Source organism: Haemaphysalis longicornis, unplaced genomic scaffold (assembly GCF_048455015.1).
Source record: "Haemaphysalis longicornis isolate Haplotype H1 unplaced genomic scaffold, Haemaphysalis longicornis Haplotype H1 scaffold_5, whole genome shotgun sequence".
Lineage (NCBI taxonomy): Eukaryota > Metazoa > Arthropoda > Arachnida > Ixodida > Ixodidae > Haemaphysalis > Haemaphysalis longicornis.
The window spans coordinates 52,852,073-52,877,457 of record NW_027526385.1 but is presented as its reverse complement, the minus strand read 5'-3'; the positions used below and the strand labels follow the sequence as shown (position 1 = coordinate 52,877,457).

General features: G+C 44.8%; 1 protein-coding gene across 2 annotated transcripts in view; it reads right to left on the bottom strand.

Moving 5' to 3' along the window:
- The window catches only part of LOC144138218 (ubiquitin carboxyl-terminal hydrolase 43-like), a 55,176-nt gene that overhangs the window by 26,822 nt on the left and 2,969 nt on the right, over positions 1–25,385 (bottom strand). For both annotated transcript variants that reach the window (XR_013315836.1, XM_077670404.1), the window contains exons 2-6: positions 18,528–18,740; positions 12,462–12,551; positions 10,332–10,522; positions 7,549–7,660; positions 5,887–6,062 (exon numbers count right to left, since the gene is read on the bottom strand). Coding sequence is in view for 1 of the 2 variants with exons in the window: in XM_077670404.1 (XP_077526530.1) it covers positions 5,887–6,062; positions 7,549–7,660; positions 10,332–10,522; positions 12,462–12,551; positions 18,528–18,740 (782 nt within the window). In the remaining variant the exon portion in view is untranslated. The remainder of the gene's footprint in view (positions 1–5,886; positions 6,063–7,548; positions 7,661–10,331; positions 10,523–12,461; positions 12,552–18,527; positions 18,741–25,385) is intronic.

Genomic DNA, 25,385 nt, shown 5'->3' with positions numbered 1-25,385 from the left:
TCATGCAAATGTAGGGTGTTTGACCCATAACCAGCCTAGAACCAATAGCTTTTACCGTACACTTATAATCACAGTAACCTGTAATGCACAGTAATGGATGGGCAGGGCGACTGTAATGCTTTTCAAAAATGGTGCCAATGTTGAGAGGACCGGCGCTACGAAAATGATGAAAGGTGCAACTTTAAAAATGATTAGGCTTCCTTGATGGTCAACGTACTGTCTGCGATATTTCATGTGCGTAAATACAAGCATTACAAGCGAATACAGTTTCGTTCAGAAGGTTCATTCGTTGCACACTATTTGCTCTTCTGGAGAGCATATAACTGCCATCCCAGTCAGCATAAATACAGACGCAACCAAAAGTTACTCATAGGACATGTTCAGGACAAAGGCATGTTGCTAACAATCCTACAAAAATGAACCTCTTGTATGTCTGTGCCAATACAGAGCTATTCCTTAAGAGCGACAAATATGCTTTTTCTTTTCTTAATTAGGGGGCAGCCTTATACTCGGTTACAACTCAAGAACGGCACCACCTCATGTAGTGTATCATTCCGCCAAAGCGCCGGACCCGTGACGTCAGTGCGCGCGCGTTTTGAAAGGGGTTTGCTATGAATGCGTGATATCGTCTGCCTTGTCTCACGCAGCTTGTTTGTCGTCACTGGAGTCGTTTATAAGCATATTAGGTCCAAAAAATCACGGGAACGGCTCACGCCATGTTCAAAATATTCCCAGTAACGCCCTACTTGCACCGCGCGGAGAAACATCCGGCTACGGTGATAAGGCACAGCGGCAACTTCCGGTGCCGTTCTTAAGTTGTCACCGAGTATAGTAGCGTAGACAGTGATTAAAAAGGAAGTAAAGAGAGTAATGCGCTGGCATTTCTACAGTTGCTAAAACTGACCCCCCCCCCCAAAAAAAAAAGAAACTGACTTTTACTATTTCATAGTAGAAGTAAATCAATAACAGCCTTGATACGTGTGCCAGGTATTGCTAAAAACATGTTTTTTTTTTTCTTGCAGTGTTTTCAACAAAGACCTTTGCAGCAAGGGCGACAGTAGAGTTAGACTTTCCCCTTCGAACAAACAATTCAGACAAATGAACTTTCTGTATTCTCCTGCCAACACAGCACTGCCCACAAAGTGAATACCATTATGCTGAACCAAATTTTCTTCTTCTTTTGATCTCCCTTTCATTGTATTTTTTTTTTCTTAGGTTAAAATTCTGTGTGCCTTCCTCCATTCCTTCTCTCAGCTCTAGACACACTTCTCCAAACAATCCTTCTAAATTCCAATGTGGTATTATTGCAGCTGGGGATTGATTTCAGCCAACTAGCTGTTGTCGGCTTAGCAGAAGCCAAAGTCGCATCTACTTCTCGTAGCTATCATACTGTGGTCGCGTAGCCATAGCTCCAGCCGCAACCAACAATGTGTACTCTTAAACCAAAGAAGTTTATTTTTACAGTTATGATGATAAAAATTGGGGTACCTATGTAGTTTCTTATTCTGATTGTAGATATAGGATTTGTTTTTGTGTAAAACGGCCATATTCAACTTTATTTGGATTTTTATAGATGTTTTTTTGACAGCCTTTGTAAAAAAAACTGCTGGAGGGATGTAGCTGAACGAGGTACCAGTGAACTGCACACAAATCAAGGAGTGCAAGAAGACTAACAGTATGATTCAGATAGCCTGTAGCAGAAGTTACGACCACTTCAAGTTTGGGCTTGGAAGGTGGGAGCCAGGAAAACCGGTTTTGCCTTCCAAGCCCAAACTTCAAACGATCGTAACTTTTGCTACAGACTAAACAGAGTGATGCCGTTAGTCTTATTGCACTCCTTGATTTGTGCGCAGTTCACTGGCACCATGTTCAGCTGCATCCCTACAGCAGCTTTTTTTACAAAGGCTGTCAAAAAATCAAATATAGAAATCCAAATAAAGTTGAATATGGTCGTTTTACACACAAACAAATTTTATAACTACAATCAGAATAAGAAACTACAGAGGTACCCAAATTTTTATCACCATAACTGTAAAAATAATGTTTTTCGTCAAATACCTATGTGCCCCTTTAAAACTAACAGCATGCGAGATAATGCAAGTGATGACAAAAAAGTGTTCAGTAATTTTGTTTCAATGTCAAGGTGACTTCAGTTGTGTTGTGCCTGTTTTCAGTTGAAGGTTTCAGTTTTATCAAGACACACCTCTTGTCAGATCCCGCAAAGTTGGCCTAATTACCGTATTTTCCGGTGTATAAGTCGCGTTTTTTTTAATGAAATTTTCCTTGGTGCATCTAATCCACCGGTGCGACTTATGTATGGAATACATTTAGTACGTGGCGGTGGTGTGTGGTCCATGTTCGAAAAAGTGCCTGTGTGCTGCGTGATGTCAGTGGATGTAAAGAGACACAGTTCTGTGGTCTAAATGAATCAATTATTTGTTAGCGAGTCGGAGGAAGAAGGCTTCGATGGCTTTGCCTAAACGCCGTCTGTGAGTACATGCCATTTGTGTGTATTAATAAACCATTTTTGAGAAGTTAGTTCTGTCTAGACTTTGAAGGGTACATACACGTGTCTAGCAATGCTTACCAGTGGATGCGTTCAAAGGCGGCAGCCGCTGCAACCATGTACTTTCGCCGCACTTTTCAACAAACTGATCCTCTATAAGTTTACCTAATTAACAAGTACGTTTTGTACACTGGTGCATCTTATACACCGGTGCGACTTCCATACTTTTTTTCTCTGAAGAACTGCCATTTTGAGGGGGGTGCAACTTATACAAAAGTGCGACTTATAGACCGGAAAATGCGGTAGGTTACGCTGCGTAAATGCAAGGCTGCCTTGGATGCAACCACACAATTTCAGGTGCCAGTTTTCCTCCGAGCTTCATTAATAAGCAAAAGTGAAAATGAAGAAGCATAAGAGGGTCCAAAATACTTGCTTGTGTCGAGGGAAAAAAAATCTCCTAATAGGAAACAGAGAGACAACATCCAAAGCAGAAAAACGATGACTTCACAAATGTCTTACATCACCATACTTCAGTATATATGAAACACAGCGCAATGAGGCAAACGTTTAAAAAACAAATAAAGTAACATTGTTCTTATTTCGCTTCGCCAGTACAAAACTTTCAGAAATCCAAGATTTTGGGATGTTAACCTCACTACAAGCCAAGCTGTAAGCATGCTTACAAACCAATGAGCTCAGAAGATAAAAGCGTGAAAAGAACTGCAATGCTCTGCTTCTTTCCCTATTTTTCTTGAGCATGAATTCTACAAGGCATCCTCAAGGTCATATCTAAAAACATGGCTCTCATAAATTTACTAAAAATTGAACGGAAGCATGACAATATGACTAGCGCTGAGATCAAATCAGCGGTGTTATTCTGCATTTAGCAACCCTTTGCCCATTTAGACACATCATCTTTTTCACACGTAACCTCATGACTGCGGAGATATTTTTCTCCTAAGATGAAACAAATGCTTCTTCCAGTTATCCCACAACCGGATGAAATCATTCTCATCCCAAATACAATGTGAGACAAGGGAGGCAACTTCCCTTTGCTGTATCATCGTGCTTCTTTTTACAACTGCGATAACTGAATACCTAGGAAGAACTGAAGCCCACTACATTTAAGCTGTTGATTCATTGATTGATTGCGGGGTTTAACACGCCGTAGGCACACTTGGGCTATGAGGTGCACCGTAGCGGAGGGCTCCGGATTAATTTTGACCAACTGGGGATCTTCATCACTTATTTGCGATGCAGGTACATTCCTAACTGGGTCTGAAACACATGCACATGCTGTTACCTTGTAAATGTATTTTTCCTCATTGCTCTTTGCACTGCACTTCAAATGCCACTGATGCCATGTTCCCCATGTACAATGAACATGATTTCTGTTTTTGCTCACATTCCTAAGTCGCACACGTGAGGCCGAGAACTCTGCCCGTCTGTTTGTGTACTTAGTATTCTCGGCTTCCCTCTGGATGACAAATAATCAACATCATGATCGCCATCATCAGCATGTCTGTGTTCACTGTAGAACGCAATTTTTCAGCTGCTCCAGCCTTGCGATGATCTACATCATTCTTTGCCTCGGAAATTTCAATTAGCCCATTCAGGGTCACGGACGTACATGTACGTCCTCTGCAAACACCTTCAAAATGGTCAAAAGCGTACATGTACGTCATCGCTTGTATGTTTAAAAAACGCGCCTTTTTCGCCAACTTCCCTTGCTTGGCATGTGCTGTCATGCTGCGGAAATACGTCAAATTATTTTCTTGCGTCGATGGCTCTTCGTTTTATTTTTTTTATGACTTACTTCAGCGGCGCGCCGGCTATTGCTTGCGCATCCGGTAATGAAGGGGCGCGCTGGGTACCGCCCACCTAAGGCCCCTTACGCCCACCGGGTGCCTCTCGCTTCTTACGTCTGCCACAGACCAAGGGCGCCTGCGAAACTGACAAGACTCTTTCTCCCTTTTTTTTGTATTTTCTAGGAGCGGTGCGCCGTCTAACACTCGCACATCTTGCTGCGCGCGTGCGGGCACAGCGGCTGGTTTTGGTATCGTCCTCCGGGCGCTTCCTTTTTTTTGCACTCACGAAACTGATGTCTATTTCAATGTCTGATGTCTATTTCTACTGATGTCTGATTTCAATTCCCTCGAAAGGTGTCGGCTTATTACTGTCTCGTTTTTATTTGGAATTTTTCTTGTGTTACTCACGAATAAATTACATGTATGTAACAACACAAACGATTTTTTTTGTCACTTTATGGTCACCCTAAAAAAATTACAATAATTTTTTCTCGAAATAGATTCACCCGAAGAATTTAAATCAGCAATAAGAAAAATCGACCCTGAGGGGTCGCATTTGACGAAAAAATTTGACCCTCAACGGGTTAATGACACTGCTGACCCAACTCCAGAGAACTACAAAAAGGAAGGAAGGAAGGAAGGAAGGAGGAGGAGGAGGAGGTGAGAAAATAAAAACTTCAAGAGAAAGTGAAGGAAAGGGAATAACAAAAAAAATCAGGGGGGAATAACGGAAGAGGATAAGCAGCAATTGTAAAAGTAGCTACCGCATTTCCCCATTCCCTTTCTTGCTAAACGTAGCCTTCAAATTTGTGAGCTCAATCGGGCTCAAAAGCAAAAGTGGCTTCCAAGCGGCTACCAGCATTGCCATAGGAACTAAGTCCTCACAAAATCCAACTCAATCCGATCCAAAGCGATACCTCAGCCTCACGCGAGTAAATTTTGACGCACCCAAACCAATGCGCCATGCAGTGTGGCCCGACTACCCCGGATCCAGCTTTGTGGCGGCCAGTTCAACCACATTTTGACTCAAATAAAACAAATAATGCCTATTCTCACAAAAGTACGTATATTTATTACAGGAACAACTAAAAAAGTTCTTGGGACATTAAAAGCGTTAAGGATTAGTATGCATACTTGGCAGGCACAAAACCCTCCACTACATTTGGCGTAAACTGCCTCGCTCCCATAGTTGCTCGTTGCTTAACGTGTTTTGTCCGGTTGCCTGCTCTCGATATTTCACAAATCACTTCATTTATTGAATAATGAATAGAGAAGTTAGCTTATTTATCAATTTGCTGACTTGTTATGCGACTTGACCGCCAGATAACATCACCGCCAGAGGTCTATGTCAACACTGTGGGCCCGAAACTTTGCGTTGATGACCGGCGGGCTCTGATCGACTTGGGCGTAACAAGCGCGTAGTAATGCATTCGGTGTACTACGCCGGTTCCTTACGCGCTTACGCCGGTTTACGTCGTTGCACGAGTACGTCGGTTTTACACGTGCATGTGGTTCGGCCTTTAGCACCTCCTCCCAGGACTTTGTTCAAGCTAGTTAAAACCGCGGACCCACCTATCGGCAACCTGTGGCTCCCATTGGAGCATGAGTCGGAGGAGGGGTGCCGGCGCCAGGTCCCTGGAGGCCTCCAAAAGGCAGTCCACAAACTCCAGGAAGAGCGGGTGGTCCACATCCGCCGGAAGAACCTGGCGCGCGTCCCACACCAGGACATCCAGCCGGTTCACCAGGTCCTACAGAGTGTGGTCAGCAAGGGGAGGACCTCATGAAATCCGTCAGCCGCCGTCATTTCACGACAACAAACTGAGACAAGTGCAATACAGTAAGGATAAAGTTAAATTTTAAAAGGGCCACGAAGACAAAATACAAGTTTGGACCATGAAGGCGGTACTCTGCTCTTAAAACAGCTCTTTTAAGTTTTTACGTAAACAGTGTGAAACTTACCAGTCTTGCTGCTATTTGCCCACTAATTTCAAATATGCCGCTATTTTTTCAGTCGGTCAATTAGTTCCCAAGATAATTAGAGATAACCAGCCATTTTTGGAGGAGCAATAGACAAGATAATGCTAGTCATAGAACTATAATCTTTACATTTTCCAATACTATGAACCCTGGTGAGTGCATTAAAGAAACCCCGCAACCCTTACCACCGACTACTAGGAATGTATTTTGGTGTAAAGTCTATTGTCCCAGCAATCTCCTCCCTCAAGAATTGTGACAATCCATTCACTGTCACCAAAACGATGCGCTAAGAGAAATCGTGAATAATTGTTCCCTCTCAAATCGACTGCAGACGATGCGACGAAAGCTGCATGCTCTCTCCGGAGAGGGGGGTGGCTCGTGGCGTTCTCTTTGGCGGCCTTCAATATGTCACATGCCGGGGAGTTTTCTCCTGTTCTCCGCAACATGGAGGGGTCTATTTCTGATCTGGTGCCACAAAAAAGCAGGCATGGCTGCCTGCTCGCAAGTGTGCGCGCAGCCTGGTAGGCCGTTTTTGAAGCAATAAACGTTTGTTGTCGCGTGGTCTCGTTGAAAGGGAAGTATTGAGTCCATCACTCAACTCCGCGCGCACTCAAACACAAAAGAAACACCAAAACTATGCGCACTGGTTCACGCATAGAAGAGGTTGGTACACAGCCCCAACGACAGCGGATCGTCACAGGAAATGCGAGAAATAATACCGCAAAGTTGACCAGCGACAGCCAATAGGACAGCCATGGCCCAAATGGCATTGTTTAGGCCACGCCAGGGGTGCATAATGAGGAGAACTGAAGAGAGTGCAATTGGCTTTTCCGCGTCTTTCACAGCGATTTGCGCGCTTACTGCTTCACGTGCACGTGTAATGTTTGGCTCAGGTATTCCTTTTAGTGTAATCTAAACGTCGCGCAGGTTTACGCACACTGCTCAAAAAGTGTTGCAGGGTCCCTTTAAGAGAACCGGGTTTTTGATGCACCGCTTGGAACTAACACTACAGCCTATTAAACTTTGCTGGCACCAGTGGCAAGGCACCATTTTGAATACCCATTTCAAACACCGAAGTTTAATGCGCTGTAAAATTAGTTCCAAGCGGTGCATCAAAAAACCGATTCTCTTATTGCACTCACCAGGGTTCATAGTATTGGAAAATATAAAGATCACAGTTCTATGACTAGCCCCGCGCGAGAGAAGTACCATGAAGGATGGCCCCCTTCTTTTCCCACCAAGTTAGGCGCTGCTCACCTGGTCCTTGAGGGCTGACTGCCTTGACGTGGGAATGCCCTCCAGGAGCTTCTTTTTCAGCTCGGTCACCGACAGCTCCCGGGAGACCCAGGCCGCTCGCGTGGAACCCAGGCTGGAAGGAAGGGAGCGAAGGAAACGTCAGACGCATGTAGTTTGTTCGACTTTGCGAGCTAGGATGGTCTGTTGCCTTAGCATCACTCCTTTCCTCAAAGGCAGCGTGTTACTGTCAAGCACACGCACAACAAACTAAGGGATTAAAGGGGCCATGCAGACAAAACACAAGTTCGGTTCATTTGAAAGATTACCTTGTTAGAAGCATACTGACACCACTTTTAACGCACACTTCACTTAAATAAGCTGTATAATTACGAAAAAAGAGAATGGCCATGCGACCCACTAGCTCATTTCCCAAACAGAACCCATGATGTCATGTGTGCCCAGCCGTGCGATTTACCCTAAATTGATTAATTTCTCAGTGAATACGGCATCTTTTGCTGCCGGACAAGCGGTAGGGGCTCTATAAAACACGAAATCTTTCAAATAAAACATTTGTATTTTGTCTGCATGGCCCCTTTAAAGGCTTCACACAGCATCTTCATACTGCGAGTCAAAACAGTTGAGCTACAACTCCGTCTTCACTTCTCGTACGTACAACACTTCTACTGCAAAACATTCAACAGCAGCATCGGTCTCCAGACCACAGAGAGTAAAAAAAAAAAAAAAAAAAGCCAAACTAAAGAAGTTTCAGGAGAGCTCACAAAATAAATTTGTTTCCAGAAATAAATTCCGATTCCTGGTGTGCTTTTCTTTATTTTGTTTTAAACACAAATGCTCGCCAGTTGAACTCTCGTAATAGAATTTATATACTTGTGCAGAAAGGGAAAGTATAATAACGTAATAAGTGTACTTCACAAACAGCAGCTGGCATACACATTCTACTACAGTGGTTCACTAGTTCACATCCAAAAAGGACAACCACAGACACATTTTCGATAACTGAAAACCACTGTCTTCATCAACAGGCGTAAAAGAACAGCTAACAACGTATACCCCCTCCAGACATCAGTCAGCCGCCAGAGAACAAATGAACGTTTTTGAAGGCACAACTCGAAAGAATGCAGCAGCAATTACTGATTGTTGGAAATAAAGTTGACCGCGCTCCCAAGTGACTTCCAGAGGACATGGCAAACATGTTCAGTTTTGTGGCTTGCATAGCAGAACCACTTAAAATAATCATTTTTTTTTCATCGCGTGTGTGTGTGTGCTCTATTGAGTTAATGGGCCCATATCGCTCTAACCATTGCAGATTACTATTCATGGGCACGTTGATTGGCCAATCATTCAACCAAAGAATGACTTCCAGAAGTTGTCGAATCACTGACCAATCGGGTAACCAATCTGCCAGCAGATTGCAGCAGAACTGGCCAGTTGACTACAGGCCATGGCCTGCGAACACTTGTGTTTGTGAACAAACCTACATTGTAACAAACTGTAACATGTAACCAAACCTAAAATTTACTTCCTTAACTCTATCGAAAGCACTAGCAGATTTAACTCCCTGAATATCCCAGCTTTCATGCTATGTTTAAATTGCTTTATGTTTTTTCTTCTTTTCTCTCACAGCGTTTTGTTTTGTTTTCTTCCACCCACAGATAACCAATGCTCCCCGACAAATTGTGTTGGTGTGGTTGCCTGCGGTGCAAATGTTTAGTCACATATTTACAACAATCATGGACTGTTCGGATAATTTATTCCTTTAAAATAATAATATGAGGATATAAATTTGCCTTTGTGGATATTGTGAAACTAAAACGTAATCTCCAACAGCTGGCTTGGTTTGTCAGAACGGCAGACGATATAGAGCTCGTAAAGCTCCATCTACAAAAAAAAAACAGAATATGGAAGAAAATGTGCTTTATTTTACTGCTCCGGCATGTTTTTACTTTTCATCTATGCAAATAAACACTTCTTACAGTTGATTTTCCTGCATTTCACCTGTTTTTGCGTACGCTAAAGCGTGACGAAGCAAAGTGGAAAGCTATACCCTTCCCGTAATTCCCAGGGTGACATGATAGCCTACAGCAAGTCGCATTGCGGTTGGTGCTAGTTTCCCCTCTGGCATATGTAAGAAATTCTATGTCACAAACCAATACACAACTGCAACGTTTCCCATCAAGTAAATGTAAGAAACTCTATGTCAAGAACGAAAAAAATTAAATCCGTTCCACTCAATGTGAAAGCTGTTGGAAGTGCAGAGCAGTGATTCGCCATAATGGGCTGCAGCGCCGTTATCCGCTCACTGCTACCACCCAATGCAAATCAAATTTCCCACCCTCACAGTTCTCGCGCACCTCCTGCCTGAAACTGCGCCAGTGGGAGTTCTGCTCTTTTTGTGCTTGCTCTTCCTCCCGCACGTGCCGGCGTTGCACTGCCACTTTTTTTAACTTACTATCGTAAAAACCAACCCAATGAGCGTTCCTAACTAAATGAACACGGGCGCTGCCCGTTAATTGCGGATATTTTGCCTCAAATGTACCTGCAGTTTTTTTTTTGCGCTAAACAACGGGCAAATGTATGACAAGCGCTAGCAGTTTACGAGTTTTGAACGCTTATGACTATGTAAACCGCTTGGCGTTCGAAGCCTCTGGGTGACGCCGCAACGACAGAACGCCGTGTGGCCCTACTTGGGTCCAGCAAGCGAGCTACGACGACAAGGCAAGCTCCTAAAGTGCTCTGCACTTAAAAACAAACAGCGCCATTAGAACCAGTAAGCAATGTCTTACCAGGGACCTGATGAACCGACCCGTGACCGGCAGAGGACCAGAATCTGGCTGTCCTTGGGTACCGCGGGGTCCGTGCTGGCGGGTGGCAGCTCAAGCGCGACCAGCCGAGAGTTGGCTGACACAGCGCTCGCCACCTCGTCGCCCTCAAACAGGGAGCCAAACCCGTCTTTCGTCTCTTCCAGCAGCAGCAACTGCACACACACACACCACCACCACAAAAATTATGATGATGATGTTTGGATTTTCATGGCGCAAGGCCGACTGAGGGCAAAGAGCGCCAAAGGATAGTTACTTCATCTGAATGATAAGACTACTAAAAACATTTCTGTAAAAGTAGACGTAAGATCAAACAAAAGTCAATGAGGATGACTGGTGTGAAGGACCAGGTTGTCATGATGCATGATAATAAATGAGATGTAAAAATTTGACATCTCTGAGAAACACAAAGACGCGCTTGATGGAAAGCATGGGCTCGTCTTCAAAAAAGTATGATGGGTGTAGTGGCATGTGTTGTCTGTATAGTTGTGGGAAGTGTTTGCGTCGTGTTGTGTCAAGTGCCTTGCATTGGATGAGCATGTGGATTACGGATAGGGCCTCTCCACACCTGCTGCACACGGGTCTTGGTGATCCAGTGAGCAGGTGGGAGTGTGTTTCGTGTGTGGGGCCTATCTGTAGCCTTGCTAAGGTCACTTCAGTGTGACTGTTAGGTGAGTCAGTTGTGTATCGGCCCAAGTGTGGCTTCATTACCCACCACCGCAAAAAGAGAATCGGCACGGTATCAATCCTTAGAAGCACAGCCCAAACAGGTTCGTCTTTCCTGCCGATTGAATTGCAAGGGGAAAAAAAAGGCAGTGTGAACGACTTTAAGCCGAGGCAGGCGATGGCAAGGTGCTTTGCTGCCTTCGTACAATTTGCACGGCATTTTTAACTTTGCAAACCGCTCAGTAACCCGAGCTTTAATATTCGCAAGCTGATTTACTCTCCATTATGGTTTCGGCTGTACCTATTTCTTATCTGAGTCGTAACAGAGGGTGTGGCGCATGTGTGTGTGTGTAAGAACGGGTTTTCTTGCTAGTATTTTTTTGTTTTTTCTGTTAGTGTTTTCCCACTGTTTGCATCCAAGCTTTTTATGCATACAGAGAGATAGAGAAAGAACAAACAATATATTCAAGTAACGCGGCATTCAAGTAAGAGGAAACTCCCCTTTGATTCTCAGTGCCGAAATACATTAGCCTGAATTATGCAAAAACACTTTCAAAATTTCTTTTGGACGTTTCTTGTTCACAACATGGCGTCAAACCCACAGCACTTTTCTTCGAAACTACACTTTCATCTATCCACATTCAGCTAAAAATGTCATTCAACTCCACTATGTGAAAGAGGCCTCAGTGCGTGCGTATATGCCAGGATAGTGGCCCCCGTATTGCATACAGCTCTAACACACGGTTTTAAGTACACACCCAGCACAAAATGACGAAAATGAAATACGATAAAACGACTTGTCCCCCCGGCCCACTATGGCCAATTGTCAAAACTGACACAAACTTGCTAGCTTTGTTTCCCACATGCTGCTGTGGGTACAATTGTCAGTGGAAAATATCACAGCCCGAAATGACAGTTCACTTCGACACAATAAGTTACAACGACCCCTTCACGTGCTTGTCTGAAGTTCAGCGCTGATTTGCAGCAACACAATGCATCCTGCAACACACAACAGAAAAGAAAATGGAGACAGAGACGTATTGCTGCAAAGGTCACAGACCACGTAAGCACGAGCCAAAGACTGCCCGTCTTTGACACAATAGCGCCCTGACACAAGTGGCTACCTGCCAACAGATGGAAGGGGCCATGAAACCACACGTTGAAAGAAAGAACACAATACACGTAAGAATGTAAAAGTTCCAGTCAGTTTAGACACACACAAGCTGCCAAAAAAACAAATCCAGAGAATTAAAGCTACTGGCTTGCACTTTATGAAAATAAAAAAGTGTAGGAGATAGAGTGACACCCAGAGGGCAGCCAACATTTCTTGGGGACAGCCGTCCGTTGGTTTTCAAACATGCAGAATGCGTGCAGATCTGCAGATCTGCCACTGCTACGGAACTTAATGATCCATCAAAGGACTCTTACCTGATCCGGCGGAATGTGGCACTCAGTGGCTATCTTGTGACGGACTTGCTCCATCGCCGCCCCAAAGTCCACATGGAAGGCCAGCTTCGTCTTTGGAAGAAAAAGGCCGGAAAAACGAAGACATTACTCCCAAGCCAGGCAATACAAAGAGAACACGAGTCTCAGGGACAAAAAAAAAAACATTTAAAAAAAACTTCTAAAAAAAAACTGACAGCTCTAGTTTTTTTTAGCTACTTTGGTACACCTACTCACGTTTTAAGGGGGTCATAAGGATAAAATATGAGCTGGGTCCTATTCAAAAGAACTAACTTTCCTATTCGAAAGAAAGAACTTTCGATAACACATTCAGCTCTATTTAAAGCTGCAAAACGCATTTTTTTCAAATTTGGCATTACAGTGGAGCAATATGAGCAGCAGTGATACAGTAGAGGCCAGCACTCAAAAATTAAAGCCCTTCCCCTCAACATGAAAGCTGTCGGAAGTGCAGAGCAGTGATTCGCCATAATGGACTGTGGCGCCGTTATTCGCTCGCTGCTACCACCCATGACGATCTTCGCCGCCCTGTCTCGGTCCTCTCCTGATGAATTCAACAGAGGTTTGTCCAATGCATTTCAAATTTCCCACCTTCGCAGAGCTCGCACGCCCCCTGCCTGAAACTGCGCCAGTGGGAGTTTTGTTCTTTTTGCGTTGCTTTTCCTCCCGCACGTGCGGCCGTCACTTTTTTCGCTTACCAACCCAACGAGCGTTCCCAACTAGATGAATGCGGGCGCCGCCGGTTAATTACGTATATTTTGCCTCAAATGTACCTGCAGTTTCCTTTGCGCTAAACAATGGGGAGATGTACCACAAGCGCCCTGGTTCATGAGTTTCAGATGCTTATGAATATATAAACTGCCTGGCTTTCGAAGCCTCTGTATTACGCCGCGACGACGAAATGCCGTGTGGCTCTAGTTGGGTCCAGCTAGTGAGCTACGACGACAAGGCGATCCCCTAAAGTGCTCTGCACTTAAAACAGTTATCAGTGCAAGTTAGCATTCAAGTGATACGATGAAAAGGAACCAGAGGTTCCGCTGCAATCGCCCAGTCAGGTTTCGTGGCAGTGGTTTAGGTCACCGGCTGGCAATCGAACAAACAAGATTCTGCGATGTCACAGAGACTTCCAGAAAGTGTATGGGGCGCCATCACTGCTTCACCTGTTTTCCTTCATATGTGCATTACATTTTGAAGTTTGCAATAAAATTGGCATTATTGTTATCGTGACAAAGCAGCCAAATTTTTATGAACTAAACTTGCACTCTGCCTCCATGGCTTCTTTAAAAACTAACAGCCATATCTGTTTCTCAGCAACCTTGGTGCACATAGTTACTTTCTAAGCTGGTCACCAATGCTGGGAATTTGTCAGTTTTGACAGCTGTGACGCTCGCCAGCTTTTCTTTCCTTTAGAAACAGTTCGTGGTTTCGCTGAAAGAGTACAGCGAGAGAGGCAAAGCTCAGTGTTTAATTCCTTCTGTTCGTTTTCTTGCAGCGTGAAGCAAGACGTATAAATCATGCCATGCTGTGAGCACGCTCGTTGCTGCAGGCTCTAAAAATTTTTAAATAAGGCCTTCTTGTCTGGCTTTACGACTTTATGGCTGCGGATTTATCTGGCTTTATGGTTGTGCACTAAAATATAAAAGGTTGCTACATCGCTACTCACAACCAACCGTGATAGGAAATTCCAGCATTGCATTTTCGCCTAGTTTAGGGCATATGGACAAGTTGATGTTTGTGTTTCCGTCACTTTGCTTTTCCGTGTGAGCAAAAACACACGCTAAACTTTCTCCTAAACACTCCCTGTAGTGCTGCCACCGTTATGTTAGCCTTATAACTAGCAAGGATGAGAAAAAGCCTGCATATTCTTTTTGCGTTAGCCTGCATCAAGCAACGGCCACTGCAACTTGGTTGCAAAACCACGAAGTGTACTGCCGTTTACCGCGTCATAACTTAAAAAGCAATCGGAAAAAAAAAAAAAAAGACAAAGCTGTTACGCTACGATGCAAGCTTTTTCTCAATCAAAACAAAACATTCCCAACTCTTCGACAGAAATTGCTGCGATGTAATAAGATTCTTATCGTACACGAGCAAAAGCTGATACGTTACGCTGCAAGCCTTACCCCAATCAAAAGAAAACATTTGGGAATCTACGACGGACATTCTTGTCGCGTGACGAGGTTGTTATCGTACACGGGCAAACTTCTGTCGTGTTTTTTATCCAACAGACACTTCCTGCAGAGCACGCCAAGAAAGAAACTGTGCTTCCGTGATAGATAAGCAGCCGATTAGACGGGGTGCGTTGCAACGCAAACTTCCTTGTTGAAAAACTTTCCTTCAAAAGAAGCGACAAGCAACAACGGATACGCCGTTTCCCAGAGAGTGTTTGCACCGCACCCCTTCCATTGCAAAATAGATTCGCACATTACTGTAGCATTGCAACATCCTCAACAGGCCATTCACCCAACAGGTCGCCAACAAACTCCCAGGGTGTGGGAGGCCTAATCTGTACACTGCACGTACAGTACAACCTCGTAACAAGACACACTGAAGGGAGCTGGAAAATGTGTCTCCAGTAAGCAAGATTTTTTATATGCAATGTTGCTAACATGGCAAACTGGAAAACTAATCAAACCGCCTTCATTCAAATGTCTCTTATAACCGAGTATCTCTTGTAACAGTGTCTCTTGTAGCAAGGTTTTACTGTACTGTATGGGTCCTCAGATAAAAATGAATGGGAGCTATAATGGTTCCTCTGTTGCTCCACTTGTGGGATTTTGTTGTTTCCTTCTATAGCAGCAGTATAGGGCCAGGTTTGGTGCGAACTCTCAACAGTGGATGTGTGTTTACCGTACGTTTGCATTTAAAAAGTGACGTGACCAAAACGAACTAGAGGCATCACTAAGAATCACACCGCCTTGTTTCCTTGCGACGGCTTGATCGGCAGTGAACACTGGTATAAACAAGTTTCTGTCACACAATAAGGACTCGGTACAAAAGTGGCTCGTGAGTCACCATTGCTTCGTCTGTTTTCATTAAAGGGGCCATGCAGACAAAACACAAGTTTGGTTCATTCAAAAGAGTGCCTCGTTAGAATCATACCGACACCACTATTACTGCACACTTCGCTCAAATAAGCTATTGGCGGTGAGATCTTTGAGTGGCGCCCCCTGGCTCTGACGTCGGCTTAGGGATTCGCGCCGCTGTCGTCTGCTACACTCCGCTTGTGCGGGGCAACAGTGCCTGGGCTAGAAATCGCCCGCTTCGTTGCTAAAGCGGGCGATACGTTAAAAAGCGTATATCTAGCGACTCAGTTATTTTGCCAGCTTCTGACGCATCTGAATAATTTGCAGCTGTATCCCCCACAAGTTTGCAACACACGAAGAGATAGAGAACAACTTTCTTCAGAGTATCGGTCAGAAGATAGTGTGTAACTCGTCCTTTCTTGCTTATTCGTGAGGATCAGCGATCAGAGCTTCTCGATAAGTATTCAAAATGCGTAGGCTTCCCTTCAGTATATTTTAAATGCTCCTATGAAGACTCAACAGTCTAATACTACGTACCAAGCAGCGGCCTCTACGCGCTCATCGCACAGCAGGAAATAAAGCGGCTTTCTTCTGTTTCTTTCGTTGTTGTCTTGTATCGGATTAATGTTTCTTGCTTTTTTTTTCTGCCCAACGCATTAATTTTTCTGCGCCGTCACCAACTTCTTATTAGGAGGTTTCGGGATGTTTAGGAGCCTCACAAAGGTCGTGTGGATATTTCCTTCATTTTGTATGGCATACATTCCCTTCTTCACAAATTGGCTTTCATTACGGCTGCGTGCAAGAAGGCGCATATCCGCAGCGTGCTTTGTTTATTCACATGCAAATACGATGAGAAGGTTTGTGCAATGCCACCGCGATCGCGCCCTAGACAACGTGGTCCACAGTACTCGAAGGCGGCTTTTGCGCTCCGAATTTCTATCGTAATTATATCGTTATCATAACGAACTGACTCTCAACTCGAACAATGATGACATGATTACGGTGTTGAAGGCATGATATACTTGCTAACTAACGTAATAAATAGTATACCTGCATATATTACAAGACTCGAAACCGAAGAAGAATTCCAAGTAGCTCTTCATTGCTTTTCAACCCTTCCAGGTGCGAAGAACAAATCCTATTATACTCGGGATGGCGTTCTATGATTTGAAGAAAATTACTTTTACTCTCTTGTCCTGGACTGAGGACCCGGCCCACTAACCAGATCGATTTAATTGTTAAACAAAGTTTTCCCCTCCTCCCCTTACTCCTCCTCCTCCTCTTGAGTGCAGTTTTCCTATAACGCATATCCGAATATCGGGAAGATATGGCTGTGCAAAATGTTCCGAAATATCCCTCCGGGTCTTAACAAACATATATGTGTTGCTATAAATTTAACGAAGACGTGACTCGTTTTGCTCAATAAACCTCCATGCTGGTTAGATGCCTGGTATTGAATTAGCACGTGCGTAAATACACACTGGGTTATTTAGAACTCAACCTACAGTTTTTGCAGTCTATAGTGCATGTCGGCAAACGTTCATGCCTTGACAACGTAAAGTGATGTGACAAAACGCGTTCGAGCGTTCGGCAAGGTTGCAAAAACTGTTTTACCTTACATATGATTACCGGGAATCGTGATGCCTTCTGCCAAAGCCGACAGCCCTGGAGGCCTAGAATTTGTTTTGGTCTTCCATTTTCGCTGTTGTCGGTTATTAGCAGCTGACTGTTCCTTTTGTTCGAATGCTTACATGAGGAGCTGACGCCTAGCTCCGACTCTTCGCGATCCACACAGGACCGGCTTCGCAAGGAATGGGGTGGCGCCGGCAATGTTTCTCCTTTAGCGGTATCCAAAACTATACTTTAATTGACACCATGAGCTATTGTATGCGATTTTAAGACTATTATTATGATAAAAAGTTACCCACACGCCAATTCTGGTTCGGACAAGCATCAGACATTGACCGAGCGCAAAGAAACAGCAGGGAGAGCGATCCAGCTGAGTGAAGCAGACGACAAATGCGAGAATCCCTAAGCTGACGTCACGGAGGCGCGCTTCGCAGCGCCGCCTGTGTTCGCGCTCACCGCCAATACAATTAGGAAAAAAATGGGCAATGGCCATGCGACCCATTAGCTCATTTCCCGCAACAGAACCTATGATGTCGTATGCCCAGCTGTGCGAGTGACTGACGCCGGCAAAAGCAAACGCAAATTAGGCAGGGCTTATAAGCTAGCCGAATGAGCTAGTTGCGCTTCAATGTAATGCGCATTCATTTTACAGCAGTAAAAATGCTGCGGTAAACAATAAAAGTTGCGAAAGTACACGTAAGCATAGAAGTACCGATGCACACTGCTGGTGCTACTGGGCGCACCATACTTGTTTTAGCTGCACAGCAGCCTGCCGCTTTGGAGTTGCCTAACATGACACTGGCCGATTGGCGCAAGCGACGTTGTCCTATGTAACCTTGTTTGTCGAGGATACCCCATGTTTCACGAAACGATTACTTTCTACCGTAACAAAAACAAGCCAGGAGCAAATGCGGTCAAAAACCAAGCAACGGCGGACACCGGTCCTCAGCTGACTATGGTAGCGCCATCTGGGAGGACTGACGGTAAGCAAGGCTGTAGAGCCTAATAACGCACTGGAAGTTTGTCTGAATATCCGCCCTCGTGACTTCATGGCAGACGTCACAAAAACAGACGATTTGGCGGAAGATTTGGCAATTCTTAATTTCTCAGTGAATACGGCATCGTTTGCTGCCGGACAAGTGCTGGTGGCACTATTTTGTCTGCATGGCCCCTTTAACATATAGCTGACTGTTGAGATGTTTGCGTTAAAACTGGCATTATTGTTATAAGGAGAAACAAAGTCTTTGTGATAAACCAAGCATGCACTTCGTCTTTATGGCCCCTTTAGGAACGAACCACACAAGGAAGACATTTGAGGCTTCTCAAAACAACAGCCGCAGCATCGATAAACGACGTAAAATGAAAAAAAGGTTGTTCTCACGGGTGGGGCATTGCGTGGGACAAAGTACACGTGGCACAGCCACTGGCTGGCCGCCGGGATGGGCAGCGAGAGGCACACGAAAGGGTCGAAGTTGTTGCTCTGCCGACCGCAACTCGGGCATGTGAGCCGCAGCTTGAGCTGTCCCGCAAACAGTGACGCCACAGGGCTGCCCTGCCACGGGGTGGCCCCTCCGCCCTTGGACGACGACCGGCTCTGCATGCCAGAAGAAAAAACAAACATTTGTCAGCGCATCTTTCTTCCCGCGACACCACTTCCCATTTCGTACACCATACAGAAGCAGACCTCCTGCAGGGCGCAAGGTATCAATTAAATGCAATGACAGTCTGCACACTGTGAAACACGATCTAAAACAAACCCAAGCACTGGTATTTACGATTTACTGAAAAAAAAATAGTTACTGATAACTATTTCAAACTTTTTTAATTCAGAAATTCCACCACAGAAAAAAAAAAAAAGGCTGACGATTACGATATTTCCTAAGGACGGTATAAACTGGAGCCTTCTCAGTGACGGCGCATAGCTGCTGCATCTCAGGAAGTGATTGCGTCATTGCAAACACAGGACAGCATATGCTACTATGGCGTTTTCTCGCAGCGCATCGCTGCCACCGAGCATGTCTCGTGTGGCCTCGCCATACCGCCCTCCCCCTCCCACTTTTGCCATACTTTCCTCCTCCACTTTCCTGATCACCCTATCTTGTAATCTCTGGTGTCCTCTTGGGTCGGAAACCAGGTCGTTGTAATAGGAACCAAAGCCACTACCTCAAAGCCATGAAGATCAAATGGCAGACTTTCTATAGCAGTTTGCCAATAGTGTTGAAAGCGAACCAGTAGATGGTGCAAGCTGCCTTCCTCTGCTGTATCATCTATGAAATGGAATGGCGCTCCCCGGCGACAAAAAGGCGCAACACATTCGGCAGCTGGCAGCATTTTAGAACAGACGTCTTTCTGGGACACGCTGACTGCCACCCTACTTGTTTGCTTATTAAAACGGCAAAAGCCTTGGGTGCCTCATCAAATGCAAAACGTGATGGTTGTCGTCGCCAGCGTCTTCTACACCATACCTGCCAACCTGGTGACATAGAAATTCGTAATATCTGCGGACTGGGAGAAGTGGTGGGCAGCACACTTTAATTTTTAAGGCTAAAATGATTCACATTTTCTTCACGCGTTCACATGTTTTCAGAACCATACATGAAAACCGTCAGTATTGAAGAGTAATGAGCAGCAACTTCATTGGGAAGAGCAGCAAATTCGGATATCTACGATTTCGAGAACACTTGGTAGTGCTTTCGCGGCTTCGAGCCCGCCTTTGCACTGCGAAGCAAGTGCCGCAATCGTACCACGCACAGGACGCGGCAGTCCTACAAAGAGCGCCACGAACACGGAAGTCGTAATCGGCCCGTGAACAACATGCTATAAGCAGGCTTGCCGAGGTAGCAGCGAGTTCACCCCGCTACGTAGCCCACCCCGAGAAGACTACAGAAATCGCAGCTTCGCAGATGGTGATAACAAGACTACGTATTGCTTTCTCGTTGCGGCGCAGGTTCCACAGTGTCGTTTAAATAGATGGTCCCAGTTTTTTGAAAAATTCGTAAAATTTCAAGCAGGATTCTTAAAATCGTAAGACGCGTGAAAATTCGTACATCTTACGGAAAATTCGGAAGAGTTGGCAGGTATGTCTACACCATGGTTTCTCAAAGTGGGTTCCGCGGAACCTAGGGGTTCCGCAGGCCCCTCCTCAGGGTTTTGCGAGCCACTGATAAATTTTCCCTGGTTCCGCAGTCGCAAAGTCTTATATGGTGCACTTGAGGTGCGATCGATCTAAGGAACCTCCACTACTCACACCAGAGTGTCAGTAAGCACATCTCAGCGCATAACAGAAACGCGCGAGCTGCGCAATAAATCTCACCAGCAGCTTGTAGCCAGCCAGACTCCGAAAACGGGCCACGTGGTTAAACTACTGCACTTGAATCTCGGTCTTATATTACCCCCATGCGCATTTCTCCTGTTTGGAGATAGGTGCCGCTAACGTACGCATTCACGTAAAGTCGACGGGGGAAAAAAACGATAACCTTGCTTGCTTTTGAATTTATTGCACGTTAATGTAGCATGAACGGAATGAAAAATGGCGGGAGGGGGGGTTCCTTGGCACTTAACGGAACTTAGCAGGGTTCCCTGGGACCAACATGCTTGAGAACCCCTGTTCTACACAAATGGTACCAAAATGGCCGTCGCTGTAGAAATAAATTGGGTTTGGGTGGGATTTGAGCCCACGTCGCAAGCGCAGCAGTTAAGTACACTAAGGAATAACCCAGCCCCCTGGCAGAATGAAACAAGGGGTCTATTCGTTTCACCTGCACCGCGTGAACCAGTTCAGGCGGTGCCGCACTTCGCCATTCGTTTCAGCGGTGCAGCTCGCGGCACCTGAACCGCGCCGTTCGATTCACCGGTGGTGCCGACGGGTGCAGGACGGGTTCATGGCTTTGCCTGCACTCCCTGCCGAGGAGGTGCAGAAGCAGACGAAAAATGTGCAGGTCTGGTTCCGCCGATGGCGGAGCCCGCTTTGCACCGCTGTGAACTGGTTCAAGAGGTGCAGGCTGAATCGAATAGACCCAAGAATTATCCTGATGTGTGTGGTGGAAGGGAGAGGAGGTTTGGTGGAGTCGACTCAGTCTGCCAACCAAAAATCTGTCCCACAAGAGGAACCACATCTGAACACAGCACATCCAACCCTCAACAAAGATGAAATACACCAAATTTTAATTTTTTCTAATGCAAATACTGGGCTGTTTACTAAAGACCTCACGGTTGTGGCTGCATTTCTTCTGCCACCCCGCATGAGGTGAGATGTGACACACCTGTGCAGGTGATCTTTTTGAGTACAGCAGTTTTCAGGGGCGGATCCAGGTTTTTTCTGAGGAAGTGGGGGATCAGCTTCTATCCATGTTGATGATGATAATGGTGATCAGGAGGACGAGAAGGGTAGTCACCGAAATTTTGGAAAACCAGAAATACACCAAATAGAAGAAAATCATCAACTAGACTTTTTCTACGACCTGAGGGGTCATCTTGACGGTATAAATTCCAAAATTAGAAGGGGGGTCAGGACATCCGGACTCCCCCCCTCTGGATCTGCCAACGAGTTTTCGGGATTACTTCCAGGTGCCTTTCAGATGAGTAGTAACCTTCACCGTTCTACGATGTCCAATCATCGAACAGCCCGACTCAAGGCTGCGTGGAAACAACCCTAAAGCGGCTTGAAAAGCTCGTGCCACAACAACGCGACGCACATTTTGCTCCAAAATGTCAACCAACCTTGCTTAACTAAGGTGACGTCAAAACAGAGCCAGCGAACAATGCCCGCTCCTTTGAATCTGTTCTTCATTGTCTACGCAGCATTCAAACCGAGGTTGGCCCAGTGCCAAAAAATTCCTGCGGTCCGCCAGTAAAGATAAGCGGAGCCCGGGTGGCCATCTCATTCCAGTACGCTGTCTTATCTCGATCAACACCACTGAGATGGAAGGCCTCGCATATATCCTTCGAAAGCTCTCTCTTTACCCTCCACCTGTTTGCCAACTGGCGTTATCCATAAAGGCATGTTTTCAATGCAGCCAATTGACAGCACATGCAAACGACCGCACTATCGACGCTGATACGACCTCTAGGCCTCGTTATCAGTGAGGCGTTATTGATTCGGGCCCGCGGCGGCGTGGTACCTGACGCTATCATCCGGGTAATCTCCCTCTCTCGACTGAATAAAAACAAGGAAACCCCAAGTCGTGAATGAGGACAGAGATTGTAAACAGGACTGGAGTGCGGAGCTTTGTCAGTGGTACGCCACAAGACAGAAATTCAACAGCCGGTGGAAGCTAAGCAACACAATGCAGAAAATGCACTCGCAATTCATCAAAACCCCAAACTGAAGGCAATGCTTCAAAATGGGCTGTCTTCTTTTTTCTCGAAAATGTATGCACCACCGAGAGCCGTTTGCTCATTCAAGTTGGTTGTTACAGCAAATTGCGTAACGCTTCGAATAACATCTTGAAAACGCTCAAAAGTGCTGACTTTCCAAGGCAAAGAAAGGCTGGTTGCCTATTCCTACTAGAGGTAGTGTCTTGCAAAGTAGCACTCTCTTTTGGCGGGAAATCTGATTTAAAAAAAAAAAAAAGAAGTCTTTGAAACTTCTCGAATGTGTTTTTTCATACTTAAGCGCTGCTAACAACTCACACACTCAGCATTTTCCACGTGATGCTACACTGACTAATTCAGAGGTGCCCAGTCAGTGAAATGTTGCGCCAAATGTCAAGTCAGTTCTCGCGCGTGATCCTTTCTTAAAAACTCTGGTTTGTGCCCCATAAAAACACTTTTTACGATTGTAATACAGAAGTTAATTGCAACTCCAAAACTACCTTAAATTAACTTGGTAGAATTCAAATGAACTGGACAAACTGCTGCAAGTGGTGTGGGCAAAACTATAGACTTGGCTTCAAATTTTTCTGTTTAGAAAAGTGCAAATCGTCGACCAACTTTACAATGCCATGCACAATCCACCATATTAATTTTCCTAGTGTTCGTGTACAGGGCTTTGAACGCACAAAAAATTACCGCAGTAGGAGTCTTTCCGTCTTATACCCGTGCCACACGTACACGAAAACTAACATTAAGTGTTTAAGGCCTCAAGATACCAAATGACATATTTTGGGAAGGCCGTGCTACACGCGAAAACGCAAAGGCATTAAATGTGTTAGGCATGATGGTAATGATGGCCAAAAAGAGGAGAAATTCACTCATATTTTAGAAGTTTTTTAACATAGAGAAAAACATCTTACAAGGGTTAAAAATGTTTTTGCAAAAGAAAACGTTATGAGAAATAGCGTTTTCTAAACAAATGTTTTGAGCCGTTTCTAAAAGTGGCTTTGGCAGCTGCCGTCACTTGCCAGCGGTCGCCAAACCCGGAAAATTCAAAACGACGACTAACACAATGTTTTGCCTTTTGCCGCTGTTTTAGTGAACTTCATCTTCTTCACAACTTCGCCACCAACAGTGCACAAAAAATCGTCTTATTTCGGAGTTCAGCTACTTTTCCGCGTCAACGCTCTGGTGCTGAGAGTTTCGTGGGTTTCATTTGGTGCTCATCGCGTTCGAGAGTAGGCAGATTTAAGGCGCTCATAAGGGCGAATGAGTTGTGCGGAACTCATTCAACCAAAAATGACATTAGAGTGAATGGCATTAGATTTTTGCATGTAGCAGCGAATTAATTGCATTAAAACTTAAGGCATTAGGCACTTGATGTCATTTTTCGTGTACGTGTGGCTTCTACTCTAGTAATTTTTTTGTATCTGCAAGTACTCTGTACTTGGGCAAAAACAAACGATAGATGACCTATCATTCGTTTTTGCCCAAGTACAGAGGACTCGTGAAGCAAGAAAGCAATTACACAGCCTAATTAAGATACTAGTTTTCTTTTTCTTGTTTTCTCGGAACAGATAACTGATTACCAATGAGGTTACAAAGACACTAAAGTGTGAGAACAAGTTCACCTGCACTGGTAAATTACAAGGTCAGCAACAAAGGGTTTGCCTGTATCGGTAAACCGGCAACACAGATATACCAATCTCAGAGGCAACGGTTGGTAGATAACACAGAAAATGCCATTCATGCACGAAGCTGGTAACGAATACATTTTTTCCCCCACTAACAACTTGCGACTTCGCAACCGCAAAAGTTTATGTGAATTAACGAGCTCGTTCAATTATTTTCCTGAAAAAAAAATAACCGATGACCGCCTACATACACGCAAAATAAATTCACCTGGCTAATACTAGCGATTCCATCACCCTCCAAACAAGGGAAAGAAAAATTCCAGCTAAAATTATTTCCAAACAAGCAAAGCACCATTTGTTGGTGAACAAGAACCAAAGATACCTGTGATACTCCAGTTTTTACATATGACAAAAATTTAATTCCGCTTTTATCACCCTTTAATCACTGTTAGGTCTCTTTTTTTTTTCTTCCGCCAGAAATGGACGATCATTAAACATTTTTGCTGAATGGAATTGTTGCATGTAAATGTTGGCCTATTTATATCCTACAAAGCAGCTCATTTGGAATCTTTTCTTGAATCAAGTTCTTCAACACATGGATTAGAAATCCCTTTCACTGCTGCACAAACACCTTTGTTTGTCGTGAGCTCTAATGTGGAATCTTTAAAACGTGCACTCTTAATGTCTCTAATGTGTGGAGCTTGAAAGATCCGTTCGGATTTAAAACCCATAAAACATTAGCTAAACAACAACCTCAAATTTCTGCAGAGCAACTGATATGATACCTCGCAGTGCGTGATATTCCAAGGCTTCCTCTCTTTCTAATACAAGTCATGCTGCAAGGTTTTTGGCAGGAATTGCCACAATGTTTTGTTACCACGCTCAACGTTCTTCTACTTCTTCAAGATCAGAAAACACTGACAGCACTCAGTGTTTGAAACAAGGAGAGCATTGAGGAACAATGAAAACCGGAACGCTCCTTCTTTTCGCCATTCAAAGGTATCACGACCAAATAAGGCTGAATTCAAGGCAAAACACACAACCTCCCCGCACGTTATCCTCCCCAAGAGAAAGTTGCAAACAGCAGCAACACCTGTTTGACATCGCTGCCGCGTGAATCATTTCCTGACGCACGTCGACCTGCCGCACTCCCGAGCAGTACTCGTGCACGCGCGCAAAATGTGTGCGCGAAAAAAAACGTGGCCTTATCTCGGTCCTTCTAATGAGATACACTATCCATATTGAACATGACTGAGAAGAACTAGAGCGAAAACATCAGCAACAGAATGCCT